Source organism: Oncorhynchus masou, chromosome 3, assembly GCF_036934945.1.
Source record: "Oncorhynchus masou masou isolate Uvic2021 chromosome 3, UVic_Omas_1.1, whole genome shotgun sequence".
NCBI classification, from domain to species: domain Eukaryota; kingdom Metazoa; phylum Chordata; class Actinopteri; order Salmoniformes; family Salmonidae; genus Oncorhynchus; species Oncorhynchus masou.
This window is the reverse complement of record NC_088214.1, coordinates 13,792,386-13,818,969: the sequence shown is the minus strand read 5'-3', so window position 1 is coordinate 13,818,969 and position 26,584 is coordinate 13,792,386. Positions and strand designations below refer to the sequence as shown.

Below are 26,584 nucleotides of genomic sequence, written 5' to 3'. Positions count from 1 at the left end.
GAGTATTGACCGGTTGGCTGGGTGCCCTGAGTGGACTGGCAGCTCATTTGTAAATGAGGCAGACCTTATATTAGTGTGACCGCTACTGCATACAGAGTAACCAGCCCATTAACTGCACTGCCAGTAAGCCAAATACACATCTGGTTGCCCATTCATTCAGGTGGAGGATTTCATACATAGAAATTTGTAATGAAACTGCCAATGAGTCCTTGGGTCTCTCTGGTCACCTGGGATATATATTTCAGTGGCCAGGAAGTGACCACCCTCTAGAATAGACACGGACAGGAGAGGACAGCTACTAGATTATCCAGATTTACAAAGTAAACAACCATCAGTTCACTTCAACAAAAGAGTCTAAACTTCCTAGTATCAGCGTATATAGTTATGAGTATATACTGTATATATGTATATATATGTATTTCTGAAATACAGTATCTGAGTTGTCTCAGGTGTGTGTAACAGTATGATGATTTTACCTGCTCAGGGTGGGAGAGGTTTTGTACAGCATCGACAGCATGCCTGATCTGCGCAAGAAGAAAGGCCCCTGCCTGGTCAAAGACCTGGTAAGAGACACACACACACACACACACACACACACACACACACCCACACACACAAAATGAGGGATTACCATTCTCCAGTGGATGTTGTGACAGGAAGTCTATAGCCATGGCTCTCACTGTGGCACCCTCTGCCTGAGTCATGTAGGTGGATTGCTGACAGACAGCGAATAAGACGGCCGTATGTAAACTGGAGGAGAGAGCAGAATACATTAAAACCTAAGAGCTGTTTGAGGTCACAGTAGATCATGTTAGAGAACATTATCACACAAACAAAATATACACACACAAAACAGACTCTACACACACACACACACATACAAAATAGACACACACACACACACTAACACACACACAAAATAGACTCAAACACACACACAAAATAGACTCACACACACACACATACAAAATAGACACACGCACACACAGAAAACAGACACACACACACACACATACAAAATAGACACACACACACCAAACTGACTCACACACAAACACACACAAAATATGTACTCACACACATACTTTTTTACATACACACCCTCTGCCCCCCTTCCAGTTTCTTCTCAAACACACACACACACATTAGACTCACACACACACATACAAAATAGAAACACACACAAAACAGAGTTACACACACACAAAAGACACACACACAAAACAGACTTACACACACACACACACATTCAAAATAGACATACACACACAAAACAGTCACACACACACAAAATAGACACACACACACAAAACAGACTCACACACACACACACAGAATAGTGACTCAAGGCCTCCCGGGTGGCGCAGTGGTTAAGGGCGCTGTACTGCAGCGCCAGCTGTGCCACCAGAGACTCTGGGTTTGCGCCCAGGCTCTGTCGGCCGTGACCGGGTGGTCTGTGGGGCGACGCACAATTGGCCTAGCGTTGTCCAGGTTAGGGAGGGTTTGGCCGGTAAGGGAAATCCTTGTGCACCAGCGACTCCTGTGGTGGGCCGGGCGCAGTGCGCGCTAACCAAGGTTGTAGGGGCACGGTGTTTCCTCTGACACCAGCCACACGGCTGGCTTCCGGGTTGGGTGGCGCTGTGTTAAGAAGCAGTGCGGCTTGGTTGGGTTGTGTATTGGAGGAGGACTTTCAACCTTCGTCTCTCCCGAGCCCGTACGGGAGTTGTAGTGATGAGACTAACAATTGGATACCTTGAAAAGGGGTTAAAATGCAGTAAAAAAAATAAAACTGACTAACGCACACACAAAATAGACACACCAAAACACACACATACACACACAAAATAGACACACATACACACACATACACACACACATACACACACAAAATAGACACACATACACACACACAAAATAGACACACATACACACAAAATAGACACACATACACACAAAATAGACACACATACACACACAAAATAGACACACATACACACACAAAATAGACACACATACACACACATACACACAAAATAGACACACATACACACACACAAAATAGACACACATACACACACACAAAATAGACACACATACACACACACAAAATAGACACACATACACACAAAATAGACACACATACACACACAAAATAGACACACATACACACACAAAATAGACACACATACACACACAAAATAGACACACATACATAGACACACATACACACACACAAAATAGACACACATACAAACAAAATATAGACATACACATACACAAATTTGAGTAAAAAGAGTTTACAAATGTTTTACTCACACACGCTTTTTTACAAACACACCCACTGCCCCCCTTCCAGTTTCTTCTGGATATCAACATTTATGAGACAAGAGTATAAATCAATATTCTGATATGGGGCTTGTTTATTAACATATATGTTCCCTTTCCCCTCCCCTCTCTCCTCCCATCGTGCAGTTACAGGCCATGGTGAGTACTGGGACCAGTCTGCTGGTGTAGCACCAAAACACTTGAAGCTCTCTTGTAATTGTAATACCCATACTTTAATTACCAAGGCTCAAATTCATGTCTCTCTCTCTAACTCTCTCTCTCTCTCGCTCTTTCTCTCTCTCTCTCTCTCTCTCTCTCGATCTCTCTTTTTCTCTTAATCTCTCTCTTTTTCTCTTTCTCTCTCTCTTTGCTCTCTCTCTTTGCTCTCTCTCTCGCTTTTTCTCTGTCTCTCTCTCTCCCTTTCTCCCTCTCTCTTCAGTCTATGGCCTCTCAGAACGCTCGGAAGGCTGGGATCACCACAGCGATGGCATGCAGCACCCTCGGCAATGAGGACCTGGTGGGTCACATGACCTCTGACCTTTGACCACCACTTGTCTCAGCACAGCTATAAATATCCATTCAGTTCAGTTCTAATTTCAGTCAACTTCATTAGTATTATCCTAAGGGGTAATTTCCACTGGTGGAGCATAACACTTAGAAGAGATCTATCCGACCACATTTTATTGCTGAGATGCAATTGATTTATTAAACAGCTGAGGTTTTTATCAGCTAGCTGCTTTTGTCAGGCAGTATGCATGTATAATTAATACCACACTCCTCCCTCTGCCTCTCTCACGCTCCCTCTCTATCTGTCCTCTCTCTCTCTCTCTCTGCCTCTCTCTGCCTCTCCCCTTCCTCCCCCTCCTCTCATTCTGTAGAAAAGTCACGTTTATAAGAAGACCCTACAGGCTCTGATCTACCCCATCTCCTGCACCACGCCACATAACTTTGAGGTGTGGACGGCCACCACTCCCACCTACTGCTATGAGTGTGAGGGGCTGCTGTGGGGCATCGCCCGCCAGGGCATGAGGTGCTCCGAGTGTGGGGTCAAATGTCACGACAAGTGTCAGGACCTGCTAAATGCCGACTGCCTGCAGAGTAAGGAACACACGCGCAGACTAACACTCACTCACTCACTCTCTCTCTCTCTCTCTCTCACACACACACACACACACACACACACTAGGACTGTGACAATACCAGTGTCGCAATATTTTTATTACCATGGCAAAAATGAAAACACGAAGCAGGTCCTTTAAAAAGCTGCTGTATGTAAAATATTGTGTGCTATAGCTAGGAAATAAAGACATGTGACTGGATGACATCATAATGATGTTTGTTTCAACATTAAGGCTGTTTTCCTAAACAAGTTAAATCCACTTCCTGCTTTGTTTCCTGGCCACGATACTAATGAGTATTGTCATACTGGTGTTGTCCCGGCCCTAACACACACACACACACATATACACGAACACATGCACACGTCTAACACTCTCGACACACACACACACACAAACACGTGCACACGTCTAACACTCTGACCTTTTTCGATTGACATCCCATTACTCTCCTCCCTCTCGTTCTTCACCCTCTTCCTTTCCAATGTATCTCCTGAGTAATGTGCTGTCATCCCCCTGAGTAATGTGCTGTCATCCCCCTGAGTGATATGCTGTCATCCCCCTGAGTAATGTGCTGTCATCCCCCTGCGTCTCTCCTCTCTCACTCCTGGACTTCTCTTCATCCTTTTACTTCCTCTAATACACATTCCTCAAGATGGGCTTTTAGCCTAACCCTCCACTGATTTACAGTCTGTATCTCCTGTCACCCATTCCCAAGTATTCCTTAGGAGCCTTTCATTTGAAGGTTTACCCAATTGACCCTCACTGCCTCTTCCCTCCCTCTCTCTCCTATTCTATATTTACTGTATACCCTCTCTCGCTCTCCCTCTCTCCTTCCTCCCTCTCTCCTCTCTGAGTACACTCCTTTCTTCCTCTCTCTGTTTTTTTCCTTTCCTCACTCCCTCTTCACCCACCGCTCTCATTTCCAGGGGCAGCGGAGAAGAGTTCTAAGCACGGGGCAGAGGACAGAACCCAGAACATTATCATGGTTCTGAAGGACAGAATGAAGATCAGAGAGAGGAACAAACCGGAAATCTTCGAGCTCATCCAGGAAGTGTTTACCGTCGTCAAGGCGACGCACGCCACGCAGATGAAGCAGATCAAACAGAGCGTGCTTGATGGGACGTCCAAGTGGTCGGCTATGATCAGCATGACTGGTAAAAATAGGACTAGGATTGTGATTTGTCAGGACCCGGTTGTGAACTCGGGTCTCCGGTGTGAGAAACAGTCACTTAGTAAGCTGAGCCACTAATAGTCGTCAGAACCCAGGAGATGAGGCAGACACAGCAGTACTGGAGACGGGATTTAATAAAGAAAGAAGGAAAAGGTCTTCAGGCAAAAATATAAATCCACAACGTCAAAAGTAATTCCAAGAGAAAAAAATGTATATCCACAATCCACAAAGTGGTAAGAACAGCAGGGAAAAAACAAACCTCAAAAGAATAATAAAAAATAAACAAGAACCAAACCAGAGGACCTCAAGAAAATCCAACTAGAGAAACAAGAGTCCACAGCATGGCTGGGTGCTAAAATACAAACACAGAGCAAAGAACTGAGGAACACTAAGGGTTTAAATACATTCAAGGGAAATGAGGCACAGGTGCAACTAATAACTAGAACAAGAGAAAAACAAAAGGGTCAAAAAGCACAATGGGGGCATCTAGTGACCAAAACCGGAACAATCCTGGCCAAATCCTGACAGGATTAAGATTGAGATTAGGTTTAGTAGGGGTTTGGATAAAGGTTCAAATTGGAGGGGGTGTTAGTTACTGTCTGGCAGTAGGAACTTCACATCAGTAGACTCACCTTTGCCAACCGGAGTAGAAATTATATTTTACATGTTTGTATTTGAGTACTTTAGCAGATGCTCTTATACGAAGTGATTTTATGTGTATTCAAGTACGGAGGCTGAAACAACCATTTAGTTAATACTCTCTGTGTGACATATGCCCAAGGTCTAATGGTGTGACTGTGTGCCTCTCTCAGTGCAGTGTGCTCAGGGCCTCCAGGCCAAGGACAAGACAGGTTCCAGTGACCCCTACGTCACAGTTCAGGTTGGCAAGACCAAGAAGAGGACCAAGACTATCTACGGCAACCTCAACCCTGTCTGGGAGGAGAACTTCCACTTGTGAGCATAGCGAGTGTGTGTTTCTGTCTGTCTGCGTGCGTGCGTGGGTGGGGATGTGTGGTTCAAATCATTAAATCAAATTGTATTTGTCACACGCTTCATAAAAACAGGTGTAGACTAAAAGTGAAATTCTTACTTATGTGCCCTTCCCAACAACGCAGAGAGAAACATAAATAATAGAAACATAATAACACTATGAATAAATAGACAATGATTAACGATAACTTGACTATATACAAGGGGTACCAGTACTGAGTCCATGTGCAGAGGTACGAGGTCATTGAGGTAGATGTGTGCATATATGGAGGGTTATTGTCACTAGGCAGCAGGATAGATAATAAGCAGGAGCAGCAGCGTATGTGATGAGTCAAAAGAGTTGGTACAAAAGGGGTCAATGCAGACGGTCCAGGTAGCTATTTGGTTAACTATTTCATTAACCATTTAGCAGCCTTATGGCTGTTCAGGGTCCTGCTGGTTCCAGACTTGGTGCATCGGTACCCCTTGCCGTATGGTAGCAGAGGGAACAGTTTATGACATGGGTGGCTGCAGTCTTTGACAATGTTTAGGGCCCGGTTACATCTGACATCATTTCTTCATCTCATAGTGAATGCCACAACTCGTCGGACCGCATTAAGGTACGCGTGTGGGATGAGGACGATGACATCAAGTCCAGGGTGAAGCAGAAGTTCAAACGGGAGTCAGATGACTTCCTGGGTCAGACCATCATCGAGGTCCGCACGCTCAGCGGAGAGATGGACGTCTGGTACAACCTGGGTGAGTGATGAGAAGGGGGGAGTAAGGAAGTGAGGGAGTTGTGGGAAAGGAGATGAACAGGAAGGAAGACAAGTGAGTGTGTTGTAGTTCACTGACAGACAAGAGAACAGACATGTTGATGTGAGTGTGTTGTAATTCTGTGACAGACAAGAGAACAGACAAGTCAGCTGTGTCTGGAGCCATCCGGATGCACATCAGTGTAGAGATCAAAGGAGAGGAGACTGTGGCTCCCTACCATGTCCAGTACACCTGTCTACATGAGGTAAGACTGACCAGACCATACCTCGTTTCACATACTAAGTACACTTTCACACACACACACACACACACACACACACACACACACACACACACACACACACACACACACACACACACAGGGTTGCAAAGTTACCGGTAATTTACCAGAGTTACAGGAATCTTCAGTCATTTCTGTAATTAAAAGGTAATCTATGGTAACTTTGGTAATTTATAGTAGATTTATTTTCTTCATATATTTTTGGGGGGTATATCTGTGTCCATATTGTCCTAGTGGAAAGACCATCTGGTTCAAGAGAAAATAGCTTAATTAATGAAAAATTAACTCAACTGCCACCAGTCTGGCCAAAACCATTTACAACAAAGACATATTAAAATAAATAAGTGTGTAAAAATATAAAGGATATTTCCTGCTGAAACATTCATATTAAACTAACTGTCCAGTCAAAATCTAACTTTTAAAAGTTATTATTCTGTTAACTCATGGCCATAACATAAATTGCAGAAAAAGCACATAAAAAATCCCACCTCGAACTTATATCTCAAACAGTTTGTTTAAAAAAATGCTTGCTACTTCCTGAAAGAACCTGATGTAATGTTGGCTGAGCTGGCCAATCAGCAGTCTACTCGCATGAATATTTTTTGGGGGCTGGACTTCCTAATTTGTCGTTCCTTCTTATTGCTCGTTACGAAATGCAGCGGCCATGACTGAAGCCAAACGAGAGACGTCTTGGGGGTGTGGTTTCATGTGGGTGTCTCTTGTGTGTGTGTGTTCACATGTGGAAAGCCTTTGTATTTTCGCTCTGCAAAAACAGTACACCGTTACAGTCAATCACCCTTCTAGATAACTTGAAATGGTCTAACCAGGTCTTGTGTCTTGAAGTCGCCTAGGCTAGCTAGTGTTAGGCAACTTCTTTTGTCAATTAGCTTCAGCCGGCTGGTGTGTGATTTTGGCAAAATTGGTTTGACTTTGGATCGCCTATCTCTGTGGCTAGTTAATAAATTAGTCAATAAATTACACAATGTAAATTGGACAACATTTTCATGTTGCACATCTTTTAGTTGTCTCATTAAATGCTTTCGATATTTGTATATGAATTTCTACAATTTATAGCTGATTTGAGGTTTTTAAGTCATTGAAAGTTGAACCTATTGACATTGTAAAATATTGTCCCATGTACATTGTGTAATTTATTGATGATCCCTAACTAGCCCCATAGGGATATCCAATGTTAAACTAAATTGACCATGGGCATTATGATCTGGTCGGGTTAAGCTGCATTCCGTATTGATGATTAATTAGGCCCTGCCAGCTGTGGGCATGTGGTCAGATTTGAAATAAATCCAAGAGAAACTGTTATGGTGTCCTTGATTCTGTCACGGTGTCCTTCGTTCTGTTACTGTGTCTTTCATTCTGTCATGGTGTCCTTTGTTCTGTCACGGTGTCCTTCATTCTGTCATGGTGTCCTTCGTTCTGTCACGGTGTCCTTCATTCTGTCATGGTGGTTTTTGTTCAGTTATGGTGTCCTCCGTTCTGTCATGGTGTTTCATTCTGTCATGGTGGGTTTCGTTCAGTTACGGTGTCCTTAATTCTATCATGGTGTCCTTCGTTCCATCACGGTGTCCTTCATTCTGTCATGGTGGGTTTTGTTCAGTTACGTGTGTTTCATTCTGTCATGGTGTCCTTCGTTCTGTCACAGTGTCCTTCATTCTGTCATAGTGTCCTTCGTTCCATCACGGTGTCCTTCATTCTGTCATGGTGTCCTTCATCCGGTGTACGCCCACAACATTCTGTGGTTGGTGTACGCCCACAACATTCTGTGGTTGGTATATGTCCACAACATTCTGTGGTTGGTGTACGCCCACAACATTATGTGGTTGGTGTACATTCACAACATTCTGTGGTTGGTGTACATCCACAACATTCTGTGGTTGGTGTACGCCCACAACATTATGTGGTTGGTGTACATCCACAACATTCTGTGGTTGGTGTACATCCACAACATTCTGTGGTTGGTATATGCCCACAACATTCTGTGGTTGGTATACGCCCACAACATTCTGTGATTGATGTACGTCCACAACATTCTGTGGTTGATGTACGTCCACAACATTCTGTGGTTGGTGTACGTCCACAACATTCTGTGGTTGGTGTACGTCCACAACATTCTGTGGTTGGTGTGCGCCACAACATTCTGTGGTTGGGGTGCGCCACAACATTCTGTGGTTGGGGTGCGCCACAACATACTGTGGTTGGTGTACGTCCACAACATTCTGTGGTTGGGGTGCGCCACAACATACTGTGGTTGGGGTCACCATTCTGTGGTTGGTGTACGTCCACAACATTCTGTGGTTGGGGTGCGCCACAACATTCTGTGGTTGGGGTGCGCCACAACATACTGTGGTTGGGGTCACCATTCTGTGGTTGGTGTACGTCCACAACATTCTGTGGTTGGGGTGCGCCACAACATACTGTGGTTGGGGTCACCATTCTGTGGTTGGTGTACGTCCACAACATTCTGTGGTTGGGGTGCGCCACAACATTCTGTGGTTGGTGTACGTCCACAACATTCTGTGGTTGGGGTGCGCCACAACATTCTATGGTTGGGGTCACCATTCTGTGGTTGGTGTACGTCCACAACATTCTGTGGTTGGGGTGCGCCACAACATTCTGTGGTTGGTGTACGTCCACAACATTCTGTGGTTGGGGTGCGCCACAACATTCTATGGTTGGGGTCACCATTCTGTGGTTGGTGTACGTCCACAACATTCTGTGGTTGGGGTGCGCCACAACATTCTGTGGTTGGTGTACGTCCACAACATTCTGTGGTTGGGGTGCGCCACAACATTCTATGGTTGGGGTCACCATTCTGTGGTTGGTGTACGTCCACAACATTCTGTGGTTGGGGTGCGCCACAACATTCTGTGGTTGGGGTCACCATTCTGTGGTAGGGGTCACCATACTGTGGTTGGGGTCACCATTCTGTGGTTGGGGTCACCATTCTGTGGTTGGGGTCACCATTCTGTGGTTGGGGTCACCATTCTGTGGTTGGGTTCACCATACTGTGGTTGGGGTCACCATTCTGTGGTTGGGGTCACCATTCTGTGGTTGGGGTCACCATTCTGTGGTTGGGGTCACCATTCTGTGGTTGGGGTCACCATACTGTGGTTAGGGTCACCATTCTGTGGTTGGGGTCACCATTCTGTGGTTGGGTTCACCATACTGTGGTTGGGGTCACCATACTGTGGTTGGGGTCACCATTCTGTGGTTGGGGTCACCATTCTGTGTTTGGGGTGCGCCACAACATTCAAAAAGCTGCTTTTTAACATACTTAATTACCAAAACTATTTCACTATTGTAATTTATTACAGGTCATGTTTCATAGAAATCTGGAAACACTGGACAGTTACTTTAAACACCAACGGTATTCACTAAGCTGAAACCCTCATATTAAACACCAATGGTATTCACTCAGCTGAAACCCTCATATTAAACACCAATGGTATTCACTAAGCTGAAACCCTCATATTAAACACCAATGGTATTCACTCAGCTGAAACCCTCATATTAAACACCAATGGTATTCACTCAGCTGAAACCCTCATATTAAACACCAATGGTATTCACTAAGCTGAAACCCTCATATTAAACACCAATGGTATTCACTAAGCTGAAACCCTCATATTAAACACCAATGGTATTCACTAAGCTGAAACCCTCATATTAAACACCAACGGTATTCACTAAGCTGAAACCCTCATATTAAACACCAATGGTATTCACTAAGCTGAAACCCTCATATTAAACACCAATGGTATTCACTCAGCTGATGGTTTATATTTAGGATCATGTTTTATAACTTTGTCATAATTCTTTTTATGTTTAAATCATCTTATTTGATTATTTTATATATATATTTTTAGGGCCAGAGATAATTACAGACACCTGTGATAATCCGACCTACTGCAAAAGGCCACTAGATGTAATCTTATAAAACAAAAAATAAAAACTTGAAGGATACCAAAATTCTGGTAGTTTACTGGTAAACTTCTAAATGTCCTGTAATACTTAGTCCATTTGCAACCCTACACACCTTTAACTTTAACCTCTGTGTGTGTAGCACCTGTTCCAGTACACTACAGAGGTGCAGAACAGTGGTGTGGTGAAGATCCCTGATGCTAAAGGAGACGACGCGTGGAAGGTGTACTTCGAGGAGACTCCCCAGGAGATCGTGGATGAGTTCGCCATGCGTTACGGAGTGGAGTCCATCTACCAGGCTATGACGTCAGTACCATCACCATACAGAACACATACGGAGAGTTTGGTCATCGGCTTCAACCAGAGACGTATCTATTGATGTATATCTCTGGCTTGAACCACTATTATTTACCCAGTGTGTCCGCTCATAAAAACATGTAGCACCATGCAGAATGTGATACACTTGACACTACACTGAGTGTACAGAACATTAGGAACACCTTCCTAATATTGATTTGCATCCCCTCTTGCCCTCAGAACAGCCTCAATTCGTCGGGGCATGGACTTTACAAGGTGTCCAAAGTGCTTCCCACAGTTGTGTCAAGTGTGCTGGATGTCCTTTGGTTGGTGGACCATCCTTGATACACACGGGAAACTGTTGAGGGTGAAATACCCAGCAGCTTGCAGTTCTTGACACAAACCGGTGGACCTGGCCCTACTACCATAACCCGTTCAAAGGCACTTTGGCTCACACAATCCAGGTCTCAAGGCTTAAAAATCCTTCTTTAACCTGTCCACATCCCTTGAAGTAGATTTAACAAGTGACATCAATAAGTGATCATAACTTTAACCTGGATTCACCTGGGTAGTCTATGTCATGGAAAGAGCTTCATATTTTGTATATTCAGTGTATATTTAAGTGATAATGGCCGAGAAGCTGGTGTTTGGAGGATATATTGGCACAGGGGTTGTTAGGCCCGAGACGATTGCATGGCTGGGCTGATGAGACAATGGATTGTCCAGTCAGATGGACTTAACTTGGAATGCACTTTTAACCAATCAGCATTCAGGATTAGACCCACCCATTGTATATGTAGGCAGGTATTTTGGTGGTTAGAGCATTGGGCCAGTAACTGAAAGGTTGCTGGATTGAATCCCTGAGCTGACAAGGTACAAATCTGTCACTCTGAACAAGCCAGTTAACCCACTGTTCCCTGGGCGCTGAAGACATGGATGTCGATTAAGGCAGCGCCCTGCACCTCTCTGATTCAAAGGAGTTGGGTTAAAAGCAGAAGACACATATCAGTTTAAGGCATTCAGATGTACAACTGACCAGGTATCCCACTTTCTCTTTACAAACTACACTGGACAGACAAATGACAATGAAAACTTACAAAACAGTAGCTGATGAACAAACATAAACACCAGTCAGCATTAGTTCATACCTATTAGTCCTAGTTAATATAAATATACTGTAATTATAGTATTGTGTGTGTGTCCACAGCCACTTTGCCTGCCTGTCGTCTAAGTACATGTGCCCGGGCGTGCCCGCGGTGATGAGTACCCTGCTGGCCAACATCAATGCTTACTACGCCCACACCACCCAATCCACCAATAACGTCTCGGCATCAGACCGCTTCGCCGCATCTAACTTTGGAGTGAGTTAATTGGCTTATTCCCCTCATGTTCTAAGTTGAGCTTTTAATTGAAGGTATTATTTGACTTTTCTATCTACAGTATATGGACCAATTAGAAAGACCATCCTGGAGATGACATGTTGAACTGTGTAGATAATTGAAGTTCGGAACTGGAACATTGTCCTGAGGGCCCTCTACCCTAATACAGTCTCTGACCCTATTTTCAAACAGTGGCCAAATGTACATCCCCAACTGCCCAATCAGACTCCCCGTGCTAGATCCTGTCCTGCGTTGACATACCATTTCTTAACAAATACAAATAAAGCATTTAGCTAGACCGGAAATAACACCTGTTAAACACGTGCATGTTTCAATTTTTAACCCTGTTTTATCTTCTCCCGTGTGTGTGTCCCATGTGTGTGTGTCCTGTGTGTGTGTGTCCTGTGTGTGTGTGTCCTGTGTGTGTGTGTCCTGTGTGTGTGTGTCCTGTGTGTGTGTGTGTCCTGTGTGTGTGTGTGTCCCGTGTGTGTGTCCCGTGTGTGTGTGTCCCGTGTGCGTGTGGGTAGAAGGACAGGTTTGTGAAACTCCTAGATCAGCTCCACAACTCCCTGAGGATTGATCTATCCATGTACCGGGTAATGTCAACTTTGACCTTTCTAAACAACTATTTTCTTTACTGTTTATGATTTCTCATTATATATATATGTATATGTGTTAAGGATATTGAGAGACTTTTAAAAGTGTTTGTGTCAAACACTGTGTTATAATCTGTTTTATGTGGTAGTCATTGTGTTATAATCTGTTTTATAAATGGAAGTCATTGTGTTATAATCTGTTTTATAAATGGTAGTCATTGTGTTATAATCTGTTTTATGTGGTAATCATTGTGTTATAATCTGTTTTATAAATGGAAGTCATTGTGTTGTAATCTGTTTTATGTGGTAATCATTGTGTTATAATCTGTTTTATAAATGGAAGTCATTGTGTTGTAATCTGTTTTATGTGGTAATCATTGTGTTATAATCTGTTTTATAAATGGAAGTCATTGTGTTATAATCTGTTTTATGTGGTAGTCATTGTGTTATAATCTGTTTTATGTGGTAGTCATTGTGTTATAATCTGTTTTATGTGGTAGTCATTGTGTTATAATCTGTTTTATAAATGGAAGTCATTGTGTTATAATCTGTTTTATAAATGGAAGTCATTGTGTTATAATCTGTTTTATGTGGTAGTCATTGTGTTATAATCTGTTTTATAAATGGAAGTCATTGTGTTATAATTTGTTTTATAAATGGTAGTCATTGTGTTATAATCTGTTTTATGTGGTAGTCATTGTGTTATAATCTGTTTTATGTGGTAGTCATTGTGTTATAATCTGTTTTATAAATGGTAGTCATTGTGTTATAATCTGTTTTATGTGGTAATCATTGTGTTATAATCTGTTTTATGTGGTAGTCATTGTGTTATAATCTGTTTTATGTGGTAGTCATTGTGTTATAATCTGTTTTATAAATGGAAGTCATTGTGTTATAATCTGTTTTATGTGGTAGTCATTGTGTTATAATCTGTTTTATGTGGAAGTCATTGTGTTATAATCTGTTTTATGTGGTAGTCATTGTGTTATATTCTGTTTTATGTGGTAGTCATTGTGTTATAGTCTGTTTTATAAATGGAAGTCATTGTGTTATAATCTGTTTTATGTGGTAGTCATTGTGTTATAATCTGTTTTATAAATGGAAGTCATTGTGTTATAATCTGTTTTATAAATGGTAGTCATTGTGTTATAATCTGTTTTATGTGGTAATCATTGTGTTATAATCTGTTTTATAAATGGAAGTCATTGTGTTGTAATCTGTTTTATGTGGTAATCATTGTGTTATAATCTGTTTTATAAATGGAAGTCATTGTGTTGTAATCTGTTTTATGTGGTAATCATTGTGTTATAATCTGTTTTATAAATGGAAGTCATTGTGTTATAATCTGTTTTATGTGGTAGTCATTGTGTTATAATCTGTTTTATGTGGTAGTCATTGTGTTATAATCTGTTTTATGTGGTAGTCATTGTGTTATAATCTGTTTTATAAATGGAAGTCATTGTGTTATAATCTGTTTTATAAATGGAAGTCATTGTGTTATAATCTGTTTTATGTGGTAGTCATTGTGTTATAATCTGTTTTATAAATGGAAGTCATTGTGTTATAATTTGTTTTATAAATGGTAGTCATTGTGTTATAATCTGTTTTATGTGGTAGTCATTGTGTTATAATCTGTTTTATGTGGTAGTCATTGTGTTATAATCTGTTTTATAAATGGTAGTCATTGTGTTATAATCTGTTTTATGTGGTAATCATTGTGTTATAATCTGTTTTATGTGGTAGTCATTGTGTTATAATCTGTTTTATGTGGTAGTCATTGTGTTATAATCTGTTTTATAAATGGAAGTCATTGTGTTATAATCTGTTTTATGTTATCATTGTGTTATAATCTGTTTTATGTGGAAGTCATTGTGTTATAATCTGTTTTATGTGGTAGTCATTGTGTTATATTCTGTTTTATGTGGTAGTCATTGTGTTATAGTCTGTTTTATAAATGGAAGTCATTGTGTTATAATCTGTTTTATGTGGAAGTCATTGTGTTATAATCGGTTTTATAAATGGTAGTCATTGTGTTATAATCTGTTTTATGTGGTAGTCATTGTGTTATAATCTGTTTTATGTGGTAGTCATTGTGTTATATTCTGTTTTATAAATGGAAGTCATTGTGTTATAATCTGTTTTATGTGGAAGTCATTGTTGTAATGTCTTTGTTTGTAAATATCATGTGTTTTGGGTAATTGTGATATTCTCTAATTCCATCTGCATGACACGGTATATAGGCCATTGTATAAGTAGCATTTCCTTGCAGTTTAAATTATTATATTTAACCAGAAGTTGAAAGGCATGAAAGAGGAGATAAAATAGACTAATACAAAAGTATACTCACTATATAAAAATTACATTCTAAGTTACATAGACCTTCAACAAGCCATGTTTATTTGACCAGTCTTGTGATATCTGAACCTATCTTTCAAAAACATATCTCTGTTCCAAACAGTGTTTCTTTGTTTCTACACTCTTTTAAAGTTCATATCAGTGTGTTTCTGTGTTTGTAATGGTGTTTCTGTGTTTGTAGTTATGTTTTTGTCTTTGTAATGGTGTTTCTGTGTTTGTAGTTATGTTTTTGTGTTTGTAATGGTGTTTCTGTGTTGGTAATGGTGTTTCTGTCTTTGTAATGGTGTTTCTGTCTTTGTAATGGTGTTTCTGTCTTTGTAATGGTGTTTCTGTGTCTTTGTAATGGTGTTTCTGTGTCTTTGTAATGGTGTTTCTGTGTCTTTGTAATGGTGTTTCTGTCTTTGTAATGGTGTTTCTGTCTTTGTAATGGTGTTTCTGTGTCTTTGTAATTGTGTTTCTGTGTCTTTGTAATGGTGTTTATGTGTCTGTAATGGTGTTTCTGTGTCTTTGTAATGGTGTTTCTGTCTTTGTAATGTTGTTTCTGTCTTTGTAATGGTGTTTCTGTCTTTGTAATGGTGTTTCTGTGTGTTTTTAATGGTGTTTCTGTGTCTTTGTAATGGTGTTTCTGTCATTGTAATGGTGTTTCTGTGTCTTTGTAATGGTGTTTCTGTCTTTGTAATGATGTTTCTGTCTTTGTAATGGTGTTTCTGTGTGTTTTTAATGGTGTTTTCGTCTTTGTAATGGTGTTTCTGTGTCTTTGTAATTGTGTTTTCGTCTTTGTAATGGTGTTTCTGTGTCTTTGTAATGGTGTTTCTGTCTTTGTGATGGTGTTTCTGTGTCTTTGTAATTGTGTTTCTGTGTCTTTGTAATGGTGTTTTTGTAATTGTGTTTCTGTGTCTGTAATGGTGTTTCGGGGTGTGTTTTTAATGGTGTTTCTGTGTTTGTAGAATAACTTCCCAGCCAGTAGCCCTGAGAGGCTGCAGGACCTCAAATCCACTGTAGACCTACTGACCAGCATCACCTTCTTCAGGATGAAGGTGAACAAAACAATACCTCAATCATCTCCTTCTTCATCTCTTTTTCATCAAGTCTAAGCTTCTTTCCAGGAAATATGTGGATTCATAGATGGACGTATTGCTAATCTAGCTCTTGAGTAGCCTCGTACGACCATCTTGATCTCGCAAGCTCACGTTCTGTTTCGCTCCACGGATTCAGTGGAACAAACCGAGAGCACAACGGTGGATCAGGATAGGTCTTGAGGTCTAGGTAGCATTCTGCAGCCGTTAAGGTGTATCAGCCATATACTGTTAGTGTCAGGTTAATGGATAATTAGTTGCAATGTTGTTGACAGTCACTGAACATCTACAAACCATCTACTTGGGACTATCCAAATAAAGTGTTACCTGACATCACTCTCTGAGGAAATAGCAAGCATTTTTTAAATGGTCTGTTTGAGCTATAAGTTTGAGGTGGTGGGGGGGTGTTCTACAATGTATGCTTTGGCAAAAAATAGAAGTACAGGATCAAATCAAAGTGTATTGGTCACATTTTATTTAACTAGGCAAGTCAGTTAAGAACAAATTCTTATTTTCAATGACGGCCTAGGAACAGTGGGTTAACTGCCTGTTCAGGGGCAGAACGACAGAATTTGTACCTTGTCAGCTCGGGGATTTGAACTTGCAACCTTTCGGTTACTAGTCCAATGCTCTAACCACTAGGCTACACTGCCGCCGAAATACAACAGATGTAGACCTTACAGTGAAATACTTACTTACAAGCCCCTAACTAACAGTGTAGTTTAAAAACATATGGATAAAAATAAGAGATAGAAGTAACAAGTAATTAAAGAGCAACAGTTAAAAATAACAATATATAGAAGGTGGTGCCGGTACAGAGTCAATGTACATGGGCACCGGTTAGTTGAGGTATTATGTAGACTTGTTTACATACACCTTAGCCAAAAACATTCCAACTCCGTTTTTCACAATTCCTGACATTTAATCCCAGTATATATTCCCTATTTTAGGTCAGTTAGGATCACCACTTTATTTTAAGAATGTAAAATGTCAGAATAATAGTAGAGAGAATGATTTATTTCAGCTTTTATTTCTTTCATCACATTCCCAGTGGTTCAGAAGTTTACATACACTCAATTAGTATTTGGTAGCATTGCCTTTAAATTGTTTAACTTGGGTCAAACGTTTCGGGTAGCCTTCCACAAGCTTCCCACATTAATAAGTTGTGTGAATTTTGGCCCATTCCACCTGACAGAGCTGGTGTAACCGAGTCAGCTTTGTAGGCCTCCTTGCTCGCACACACTTTCAGTTCTGCCCACACATTTTCTGTAGGACTGAGGTCAGGGCTTTGTGATGGCCACTCCAATACCTTGACTTTGTTGTCCTTAAGCCATTTTGCCACAACTTTGGAAGTATGCTTGGGGTCATTGTCCATTTGGAAGACCCATTTGCGACCAAGCTTTAACTTCCTGACTGATGTCTTGAGATGTTGCTTCAATATATTCACATAATTTTCCTTCTCTCCTCATGAAACCATCTATTTTGTGAAGTGCACCAGTCCCTTCTGCAGCAAATCACCACCATAACATGATGCTGCCACCCCTGTGCTTCACGGTTGGGATGAGGTTCTTCGGCTTGCAAGCCTCCCCCTTTTTCCTCCAAACATAACAATGGTCATTATGGCCAAACAGTTCTATTTTTGTTTCATGAGAACAGAGGAAATTTCTCCAAAAAGTACGATCTTTGTCCCCATGTGCAGTTGCAAACCGTAGTCTGGCTTTTTTATGGCGGTTTTGGAGCAGTGGCTCCTTCCTTGCTGAGCGGCCTTTCAGGTTATGTTGATATAGGACTCGTTTTACTGTGGATATAGATAATTTTGTACCTGTTTCCTCCAGCATCTTCACAAGGTCCTTTGCTATTGTTCTGGGATTGATTTGCACTTTTGACACCAAAGTACGTTCATCTCTAGGAGACAGAACGCGTCTCCTTCCTGAGCGGTATGACGGCTGCGTGGACCCATGGTGTTTATACTTGCGTACTATTGTTTGTACAGATGATGTGGTGCCTTCAGGCATTTGTAAATTGCTCCCAAGGAGGAACCAGACTTGTGGAGGTCTACAATTTTTTTCTGAGGCTGATTTCTTTTGATTTTCCATTGATGTCAAGCAAAGAGGCACTGAGTTTGAAGGTAGGCCTTGAAATACATCCACAGGTACACCTCCAATTGACTCAAATGATGTCAATTAAAGAATCTTCTGAAGTCATGACATCATTTTCTGGAATTTTCCAAGCTGTTTAAAGGCACAGTCAACTTAGTGTATGTAAACTTCTGACCCACTGGAATTGTGAAATAATCTGTCTGTAAACAATGGTTGTAAAAAATACTTGTGTCATGCACAACGTAGATGTCCTAACTGACTTGCCAAAACTATAGTTTGTTAACAAGAAATTTGTGGAGTGGTTGAAAAACGAGTTTTAATGACTCCAACATAACTGTATGTAAACTTCCGATTTCAACTGTACGTGTAGGTTTAGTTTGTTAAAGTGACTATGCATAGATGACAACAGAGAGTGGCTGTGGTGTGGAGAGGGGAGGGGGGGCGGGGCAATGCAAATAGTCTGGCTAACCATTTGACAAGATGTTTAGGAGTCTTATGGCTTGGGGGTAGAAGCTGTTTAGAAGCCTCTTGGACCTAGACTTGGCACTCCGGTACCGCTTTCCGTGTGGTAGCAGAGAGAACAGTCTATGACTAGGGTGGCTGGAGTCTTTGACAATTTTTAGGGCCTTCCTCTGACACCGCCTGGTAAAGAGGTCCTGGATGGCAGGAAGCTTGGCCCCAGTGATGTGTTGGGCCTCTGTAGTGCCTTACGGTCGGAGGCCGAGCAGTTGCCACCCCAGGTAGTGATGCAACCAGTTAGGATGCTCTCGATGGTGCAGCTGTAGAACCTTTTGAGGATCTGAGGGCCCATGCCAAATCTTTTCAGTCTCCTGAGGGGGAATAGGTTTTGTCGTGCCCGCTTCAAGACTGTCTTGGTGTGCTTGGACCATATTAGTTTGTTGGTGATGTGGACACAAAGGAACTTGTAGCTCTCAACCTGCTCCACTACAGCTCCATCGATGAGAATGGGGGCCTGCTCAGTCCTCTTTTTCCTGTAGTCCACAATCATCTCCTTTGTCTTGATCACGATGAGGGAGAGGTTGTTATCCTGGCATCACATGACCAGGTCTCTTACCTCCTCCCTATAGGTTGTTTCGTTGTTGTCGGTGATCAGGACATTATCTGTTGTGTCATCGGCAAATGTAATGATGGTGTGGAGTCGTGCCTGGCCGTGCAGTCGTGAGTGAACAGGGAGTACAGGAGGGGGCTGAGCACACACCCCTGAGGGGCCCCTGTGTTGAGGATCAGCGTGGCAGATGTGTTGTTACCTACCCTCACCACCTGGCGGAGGCCCGTCAGGAAGTCCATGATCCAGTTGCAGAGGGAGGTGTTTAGTCCCAGGGTCCTTAGCTTAGTAATGAGCTTTGACGGCACTATGGTGTTGAACGCTGAGTTGTAGTCAATGAAAAGCATTCGCACATAGGTGTTCCTTTTGTCCAGGTGTGAAAGGGTAGTGTGGAGTACAATAGAGACTGCATCATCTGTGGATCTGTTGGAGCGGTATGCAAATTGAGTGGGTCTAGGGTTTCTGGGATGATGGTGTTGATGTGAGCCATGACCAGCCTTTCAAAGAACTTGATGTGGGGATGTTGACAGACTGTGTGCTTTTAAAAGTGAGATTTTCACTGGTCAGTTACTTTAAGGTCAACGGCATCAACAACATTTTGCAGTGGCCATCAGTCTCTGGACTTCAACCCCATTGAAAACCTGTGGTTTGAATTGGAGAGGGCAGACCATAAATGCAGATGAAAGATATCAAGGATCTAGAAATATTCTGTATGTAGGACTGGTCTAAGATCCCTCCCACTGTGTTTTCCAGTCTCATCAAATATATTTTGTAAAAGCTTTGTGCCGTTATCCTCACAAGGTATTGAAAAAAGGGGTGCCAATAATTGTTTTGCTTCTCAGGGTAGCCATTTACATTACATTTACATTTAAGTCATTTGGCAGACGCTCTTATCCAGAGCGACTTACAAATTGGTGAATTCACCTTATGACATCCAGTGGAACAGCCACTTTACAATAGTGCATCTAAATCATTTAAGGGGGGGGGTGAGAAGGATTACTTTATCCTATCCTAGGTATTCCTTAAAGAGGTGGGGTTTCAGGTGTCTCCGGAAGGTGGTGATTGACTCCGCTGTCCTGGCGTCGTGAGGGAGTTTGTTCCACCATTGGGGGGCCAGAGCAGCGAACAGTTTTGACTGGGCTGAGCGGGAACTATACTTCCTCAGTGGTGGGGAGGCGAGCAGGCCAGAGGTGGATGAACGCAGTGCCCTTGTTTGGGTGTAGGGCCTGATCAGAGCCTGGAGGTACTGCGGTGCCGTTCCCCTCACAGCTCCGTAGGCAAGCACCATGGTCTTGTAGCGGATGCGAGCTTCAACTGGAAGCCAGTGGAGAGAGCGGAGGAGCGGGGTGACGTGAGAGAACTTGGGAAGGTTGAACACCAGACGGGCTGCGGCGTTCTGGATGAGTTGTAGGGGTTTAATGGCACAGGCAGGGAGCCCAGCCAACAGCGAGTTGCAGTAATCCAGACGGGAGATGACAAGTGCCTGGATTAGGACCTGCGCCGCTTCCTGTGTGAGGCAGGGTCGTACTCTGCGGATGTTGTAGAGCATGAACCTACAGGAACGGGCCACCGCCTTGATGTTAGTTGAGAACGACAGGGTGTTGTCCAGGATCACGCCAAGGTTCTTAGCGCTCTGGGAGGAGGACACAATGGAGTTGTCAACCGTGATGGCGAGATCATGGAACGGGCAGTCCTTCCCCGGGAGGAAGAGCAGTTCCGTCTTGCCGAGGTTCAGCTTGAGGTGGTGATCCGTTATCCACACTGATATGTCTGCCAGACATGCAGAGATGCGATTCGCCACCTAGCCTAGTGGTTAGAGCGTTGGACTAGTAACCAGAAGGTTGCAAGTTCAAATCTGTCGTTCTGTCCCTGAACAGGCAGTTAACCCACAGTTCCTAGGCCGTCATTGAAAATAAGAATTTGTTCTTAACTGACTTGCCTAGTTAAATAAAGGTAAAATAAAAATATTTATCAAGAGTGACAATGTTTTGGAACTGACTGGTCATTCTAATGCTAAACTAACTGACCTCTGACCCTCCTGTGTGATCAGGTCCAGGAGCTGCAGAGCCCCCCCAGGGCCAGTCAGGTGGTGAAGGACTGTGTTAAAGCCTGTCTCAACTCCACCTACGAATACATCTTCAACAACTGTCATGAACTCTACAGCAGAGAGTACCAGACAGACCCTGTGAGTATGTGTGTTTGTGTGTGTTTATGTGCGTGTGTGTGTGTGTTCACGTTGTTGTGGCAGAAATGGGGTGAGTTGTTGTAACGTCTGTTAGTGTTATGGTCTGTTCTGTGTTGGACTGTGATGCTATGCCTGTTATAGACTCCTGGTATGTCTGCACCCTAACACAAGGCCAATGTGTTCCAGAACTGTTGCTTGTATAAAGAACTGTTGTGTAAACAATATGATTGTATTATTACCTCTATCTCCCTCGCTATATAAGAGACATGGAACCATGTACTCTGGGAGCTCCTTCCCTGACTGAGATCAGAGACGGATCTCCCTCGCTATATAAGAGACATGGAACCATTTACTCTGGGAGCTCCTTCCCTGACTGAGATCAGAGAGGGATCTCCCTCGCTATATAAAAGACATGGAACCATTTACTCTGGGAGCTCCTTCCCTGACTGAGATCAGAGAGGGATCTCCCTCGCTATATAAGAGACATGGAACCATTTACTCTGGGAGGTCCTTCCCTGACTGAGATCAGAGAGGGATCTCCCTTGCTATATAAGAGACATGGAACCATTTACTCTGGGAGGTCCTTCCCTGACTGAGATCAGAGAGGGATCTCCCTCGCTATATAAGAGACATGGAACCATGTACTCTGGGAGCTCCTTCCCTGACTGAGATCAGAGAGGGATCTACCTGCTGCTTGAATCTATTAAAGATTCACTATTATCACTATAAATTAGTCTCTGCCTAATCTTTGGATCGAATTTTCCAAATCAATGTGAGCGTGTGTGTGTGTGTGTGTGTGTGTGTGTGTGTGTGTGTGTGTGTGTGTGTGTGTGTGTGTGTGTGTGTGTGTGTGTGTGTGTGTGTGTGTGTGTGTGTGTGTGTGTGTGTGTGTGTGTGTTTTTGTGTGTTTGTGTATGTGTGTTCACGTGAGTGCTTGCCTGTGTGTATGTCTGTCTGACCCTCCTCTCTCTCTCCAGGCTAAGGCTGACGTTCCAGAAGAGCAGGGTCCCAGTATCAAGAACTTGGACTTCTGGTCAAAACTCATCACCCTCATCGTCTCCATCATAGAGGAAGACAAGAACTCCTATACACCCTGTCTCAACCAGTGAGTCTCTCTGTCTCTGTCTCTCTACCCCCCTCTCTCTCTCTCTCTCTCTCTCTCTCTCTCTCTCTCTCTCTCTCTCTCTCTCTCTCTCTCTCTCAATTCAATTCAATTCAGGGGGCTTTATTGGCATGGGAAATGTGTTAATATTTCCAAAGCAAGTGAGGTAGATACTATACAAAAGTGAAATAAACAATAAAGATGTACAGTGCCTAGCGAAAGTATTTGGCCCCCTTGAACTTTGCGACCTTTTGCCACATTTCAGGCTACAAACATAAAGATATAAAACTGTATTTTTTGTGAAGAATCAACAAGTGGGACACAATCATGAAGTGGAACGACATTTATTGGATATTTCAAACTTTTTTAACAAATCAAAAACTGAAATATTGGGCGTGCAAAATTATTCAGCCCCTTTACTTTCAGTGCAGCAAACTCTCTCCAGAAGTTCAGTGAGGATCTCTGAATGATCCAATGTTGACCTAAATTACTAATGATGATAAATACAATCCACCTGTGTGTAATCAAGTCTCCGTATAAATGCACCTGCACTGTGATAGTCTCAGAGGTCCGTTAAAAGCGCAGAGAGCATCATGAAGAACAAAAAGAACACACCAGACAGGTCCGAGATACTGGTGTGAATAAGTTTAAAGCCGGATTTGGATACAAAAAGATTTCCCAAGCTTTAAACATCCCAAGGAGCACTGTGCAAGCGATAATATTGAAATGGAAGGAGTATCAGACCACTGCAAATCTACCAAGACCTGGCCGTCCCTCTAAACTTTCAGCTCATACAAGGAGAAGACTGATCAGAGATGCAGCCAAGAGGCCCATGATCACTCTGGATGAACTGCAGAGATCTACAGCTGAGGTGGGAGACTCTGTCCATAGGACAACAATCAGTCGTATATTGCACAAATCTGGCCTTTATGGAAGAGTGGCAAAAAGAAAGCCATTTCTTAAAGATATCCATAAAAAGTGTCATTTAAAGTTTGCCACAAGCCACCTGGGAGACACACCAGACATGTGGAAGAAGGTGCTCTGGTCAGATGAAACCAAAATTGAACTTTTTGGCAACAATGCAAAATGTTATGTTTGGCGTAAAAGCAACACAGCCCATCACCCTGAACACACCATCCCCACTGTCAAACATGGTGGTGGCAGCATCATGGTTTGGGCCTGATTTTCTTCAGCAGGGACAGGGAAGATGGTTAAAATTGATGGGAAGATGGATGGAGCCAAATACAGGACCATTCTGGAAGAAAACCTGATGGAGTCTGCAAACACCTGAGACTGGGACGGAGATTTGTCTTCCAACAAGACAATGATCCAAAACATAAAGCAAAATCTACAATGGAATAAATGTCATCCACTTCATGATTGTGTCCCACTTGTTGTTGATTCTTCACAAAAAAATACAGTTTTGTATCTTTATGTTTGAAGCCTGAAATGTGGCAAAAGGTCACAAAGTTCAAGGGGGCCGAATACTTTCGCAAGGTACTGTATATTAAACATTACACATACAGAAGTTTCAAAACAATAAAGACATTACAAATGTCATATTACGTATATATACAGTGTTGTAACGATGTACAAATGGTTAAGGGTACACAAGGGATAATAAATAAGCATAAATATGGGTTGTATTTACAATGGTGCTTGTTCTTCACTGGTTGTCCTTTTCTTGTGGCAACAGGTCACAAATCTTGCTGCTGTGATGGCACACTGTGGTATTTCACCCAGTAGATATGGGAGTTTATCAAAATTGGGTTTGTTTTCGAGTTCTTTGTGGATCTGTGTAATCTGAGGGAAATATGTCTCTCTAATATGGTCATACATTGGGCAGGAGGTTAGGAAGTGCAGCTCAGTTTCCACCTCATTTTGTGGGCAGTGAGCACATAGCCTGTCTTCTCTTGAGAGCCATGTCTGCCTACGGCGGCCTTTCTCAATAGCAAGGCTATGCTCACTGAGTCTGTACATAGTCAAAGCTTTTCTTAATTTTGGGTCAGTCACAGTGGTCAGTATTCTGCCACTGTGTACTCTCTGTTTAGGGCCAAATAGCATTTTAGTTTGCTCTGTTTTTTTGTTAATTCTTTCCAATGTGTCAAGTAATTATCTTTTTGTTTTCTCATGATTTGATTGGGTCTAATTGTGCTGCTGTCCTGTCTGTCTCTGTCTCTGTCTCTGTCACTCCCTCTCCCTCTCTGAACACTGTTCTCCTGTCCCGCGCAGGTTTCCTCAGGAACTGAATGTGGGCGTGATCAGTGCAGAGGTCATGTGGAACATGTTTGCTCAAGATATGAGATATGCCATGGAGGGTAAGTGTGTGTGTGCGTGCGTCTGTGTGTGAGATTGTGTGCCTGTGTGTACTATGAATGAATATGTTCCAAATCTCCCCTACTATTCTCTATCATTCTCAGAGCATGAGAAGAACCGGCTGTGTAAGAGTGCTGATTACATGAACCTGCACTTCAAGGTGAAGTGGCTCTACAACGAATACTGCAAAGAGCTGCCCACCTTCCAGAAACGTGTACCGGAGTACCCAGCGTGAGTGTTCTTTAGCTCATCTTATTCAGCTCTTTTTTTATGGAAAGTCCATTGATTTTTGTATTTTTTTTGGGGGGGGGGGGTGTTATCACATAATGAGAGGTTTTTGTGGACCCCTTCTCTACCGCCTCATAGTTGGTTCGAGCCGTTTGTCATCCAGTGGTTGGACGAGAACGAGGAAGTGTCCAGAGACTTCCTGCACGGTGCCCTAGTGAGGGACACAAAGGACGGGGTAAATTCACATCTATTTCCTCTCTGAGATATGTTTTGTTTTACAGGCCCCTATTCATGGTCAAATTGTAATTATGTAGTCATTTCTCAATAATAATAACTTTAAAGTAACTTTACACATGATGATAAGCTATGTCTGTGTAGGTCTATTAGACCAGTTGCAATATGCAGTTTCACTGGACAAGCTGCAAAGGGTGGAAACACCCAACACAGAAGTTACTGCTCCCTCTATCTATCTATCTATCCATCCATCCATCCATCCCTCCATCCCTCCCTCCCTCTATCTCTCCCTCCCTCTATCCCTCTATCTTTCCCTCCCTCCCTCCCTCCCCCCCTCTACCCCTCACTCCCTCTATCTATCTATCTATCTATCTATCTAACCCTCCCTCTATCTAACCCTCCCTCTATCTATCCCTCCCTCCCTCCCTCCCTCACTCTATCCTCTATCTCTCCCTCCCTCTATATCTTTCCCTCCCTCCCTCCCTCTACCCCTCACTCCCTCTATCTATCTATCCCTCCCTCTATCTAACCCTCCCTCTACCCCTCACTCCCTCTATCTATCTATCCCTCCCTCTATCTATCCCTCCCTCTGTCTATCCCTCCCTCCCTCCCGCTATCCCTCCCTCCCGCTATCCCTCCCTCCCACCCGATATCCCTCCCTCCCTCCCGCTATCCCTCCCTCCCTCTCTCTCCCCCCTCCCTCCCTCCCTCCCTCCCTCCCTCCCTCCCTCCCTCCCTCCCTCCCTCCCTCCCTCCCTCTATCTAACCCTCCCTCCCGCTATCCCTCCCTTCCTCCCTCTATCTATCCCTCCCTCCCTTCCTCCCTCCCTCTATCTATCCATCCCTCCCACTATCCCTCCCTCCCTCTATCCCTCCCTCCCTCCCTCTATCTCTCCCTCCCACTATCCCTCTATCTTTCCCTCCCTCCCTCCCTCCCCCCTCTACCCCTCACTCCCTCTATCTATCTATCTATCTATCTATCTATCTATCTATCTAACCCTCCCTCTATCTAACCCTCCCTCTATCTATCCCTCCCTCCCTCCCTCACTCTATCTCTCTATCTCTCCCT

At 42.9% G+C, this 26,584-nt stretch overlaps 1 protein-coding gene across 1 annotated transcript in view; it reads left to right on the top strand.

Moving 5' to 3' along the window:
• The window catches only part of LOC135510634 (protein unc-13 homolog A-like), a 103,608-nt gene that overhangs the window by 56,266 nt on the left and 20,758 nt on the right, over window positions 1–26,584 (top strand). Inside the window, 17 exon segments of the mRNA XM_064931714.1 lie at window positions 485–563; window positions 2,473–2,484; window positions 2,765–2,842; window positions 3,204–3,423; window positions 4,373–4,600; window positions 5,430–5,571; window positions 6,176–6,345; window positions 6,492–6,607; window positions 10,725–10,888; window positions 12,087–12,240; window positions 12,786–12,854; window positions 16,157–16,246; window positions 21,501–21,635; window positions 22,613–22,740; window positions 24,970–25,055; window positions 25,158–25,284; window positions 25,420–25,516. Coding sequence (XP_064787786.1) covers window positions 485–563; window positions 2,473–2,484; window positions 2,765–2,842; window positions 3,204–3,423; window positions 4,373–4,600; window positions 5,430–5,571; window positions 6,176–6,345; window positions 6,492–6,607; window positions 10,725–10,888; window positions 12,087–12,240; window positions 12,786–12,854; window positions 16,157–16,246; window positions 21,501–21,635; window positions 22,613–22,740; window positions 24,970–25,055; window positions 25,158–25,284; window positions 25,420–25,516 — 2,095 coding nt within the window.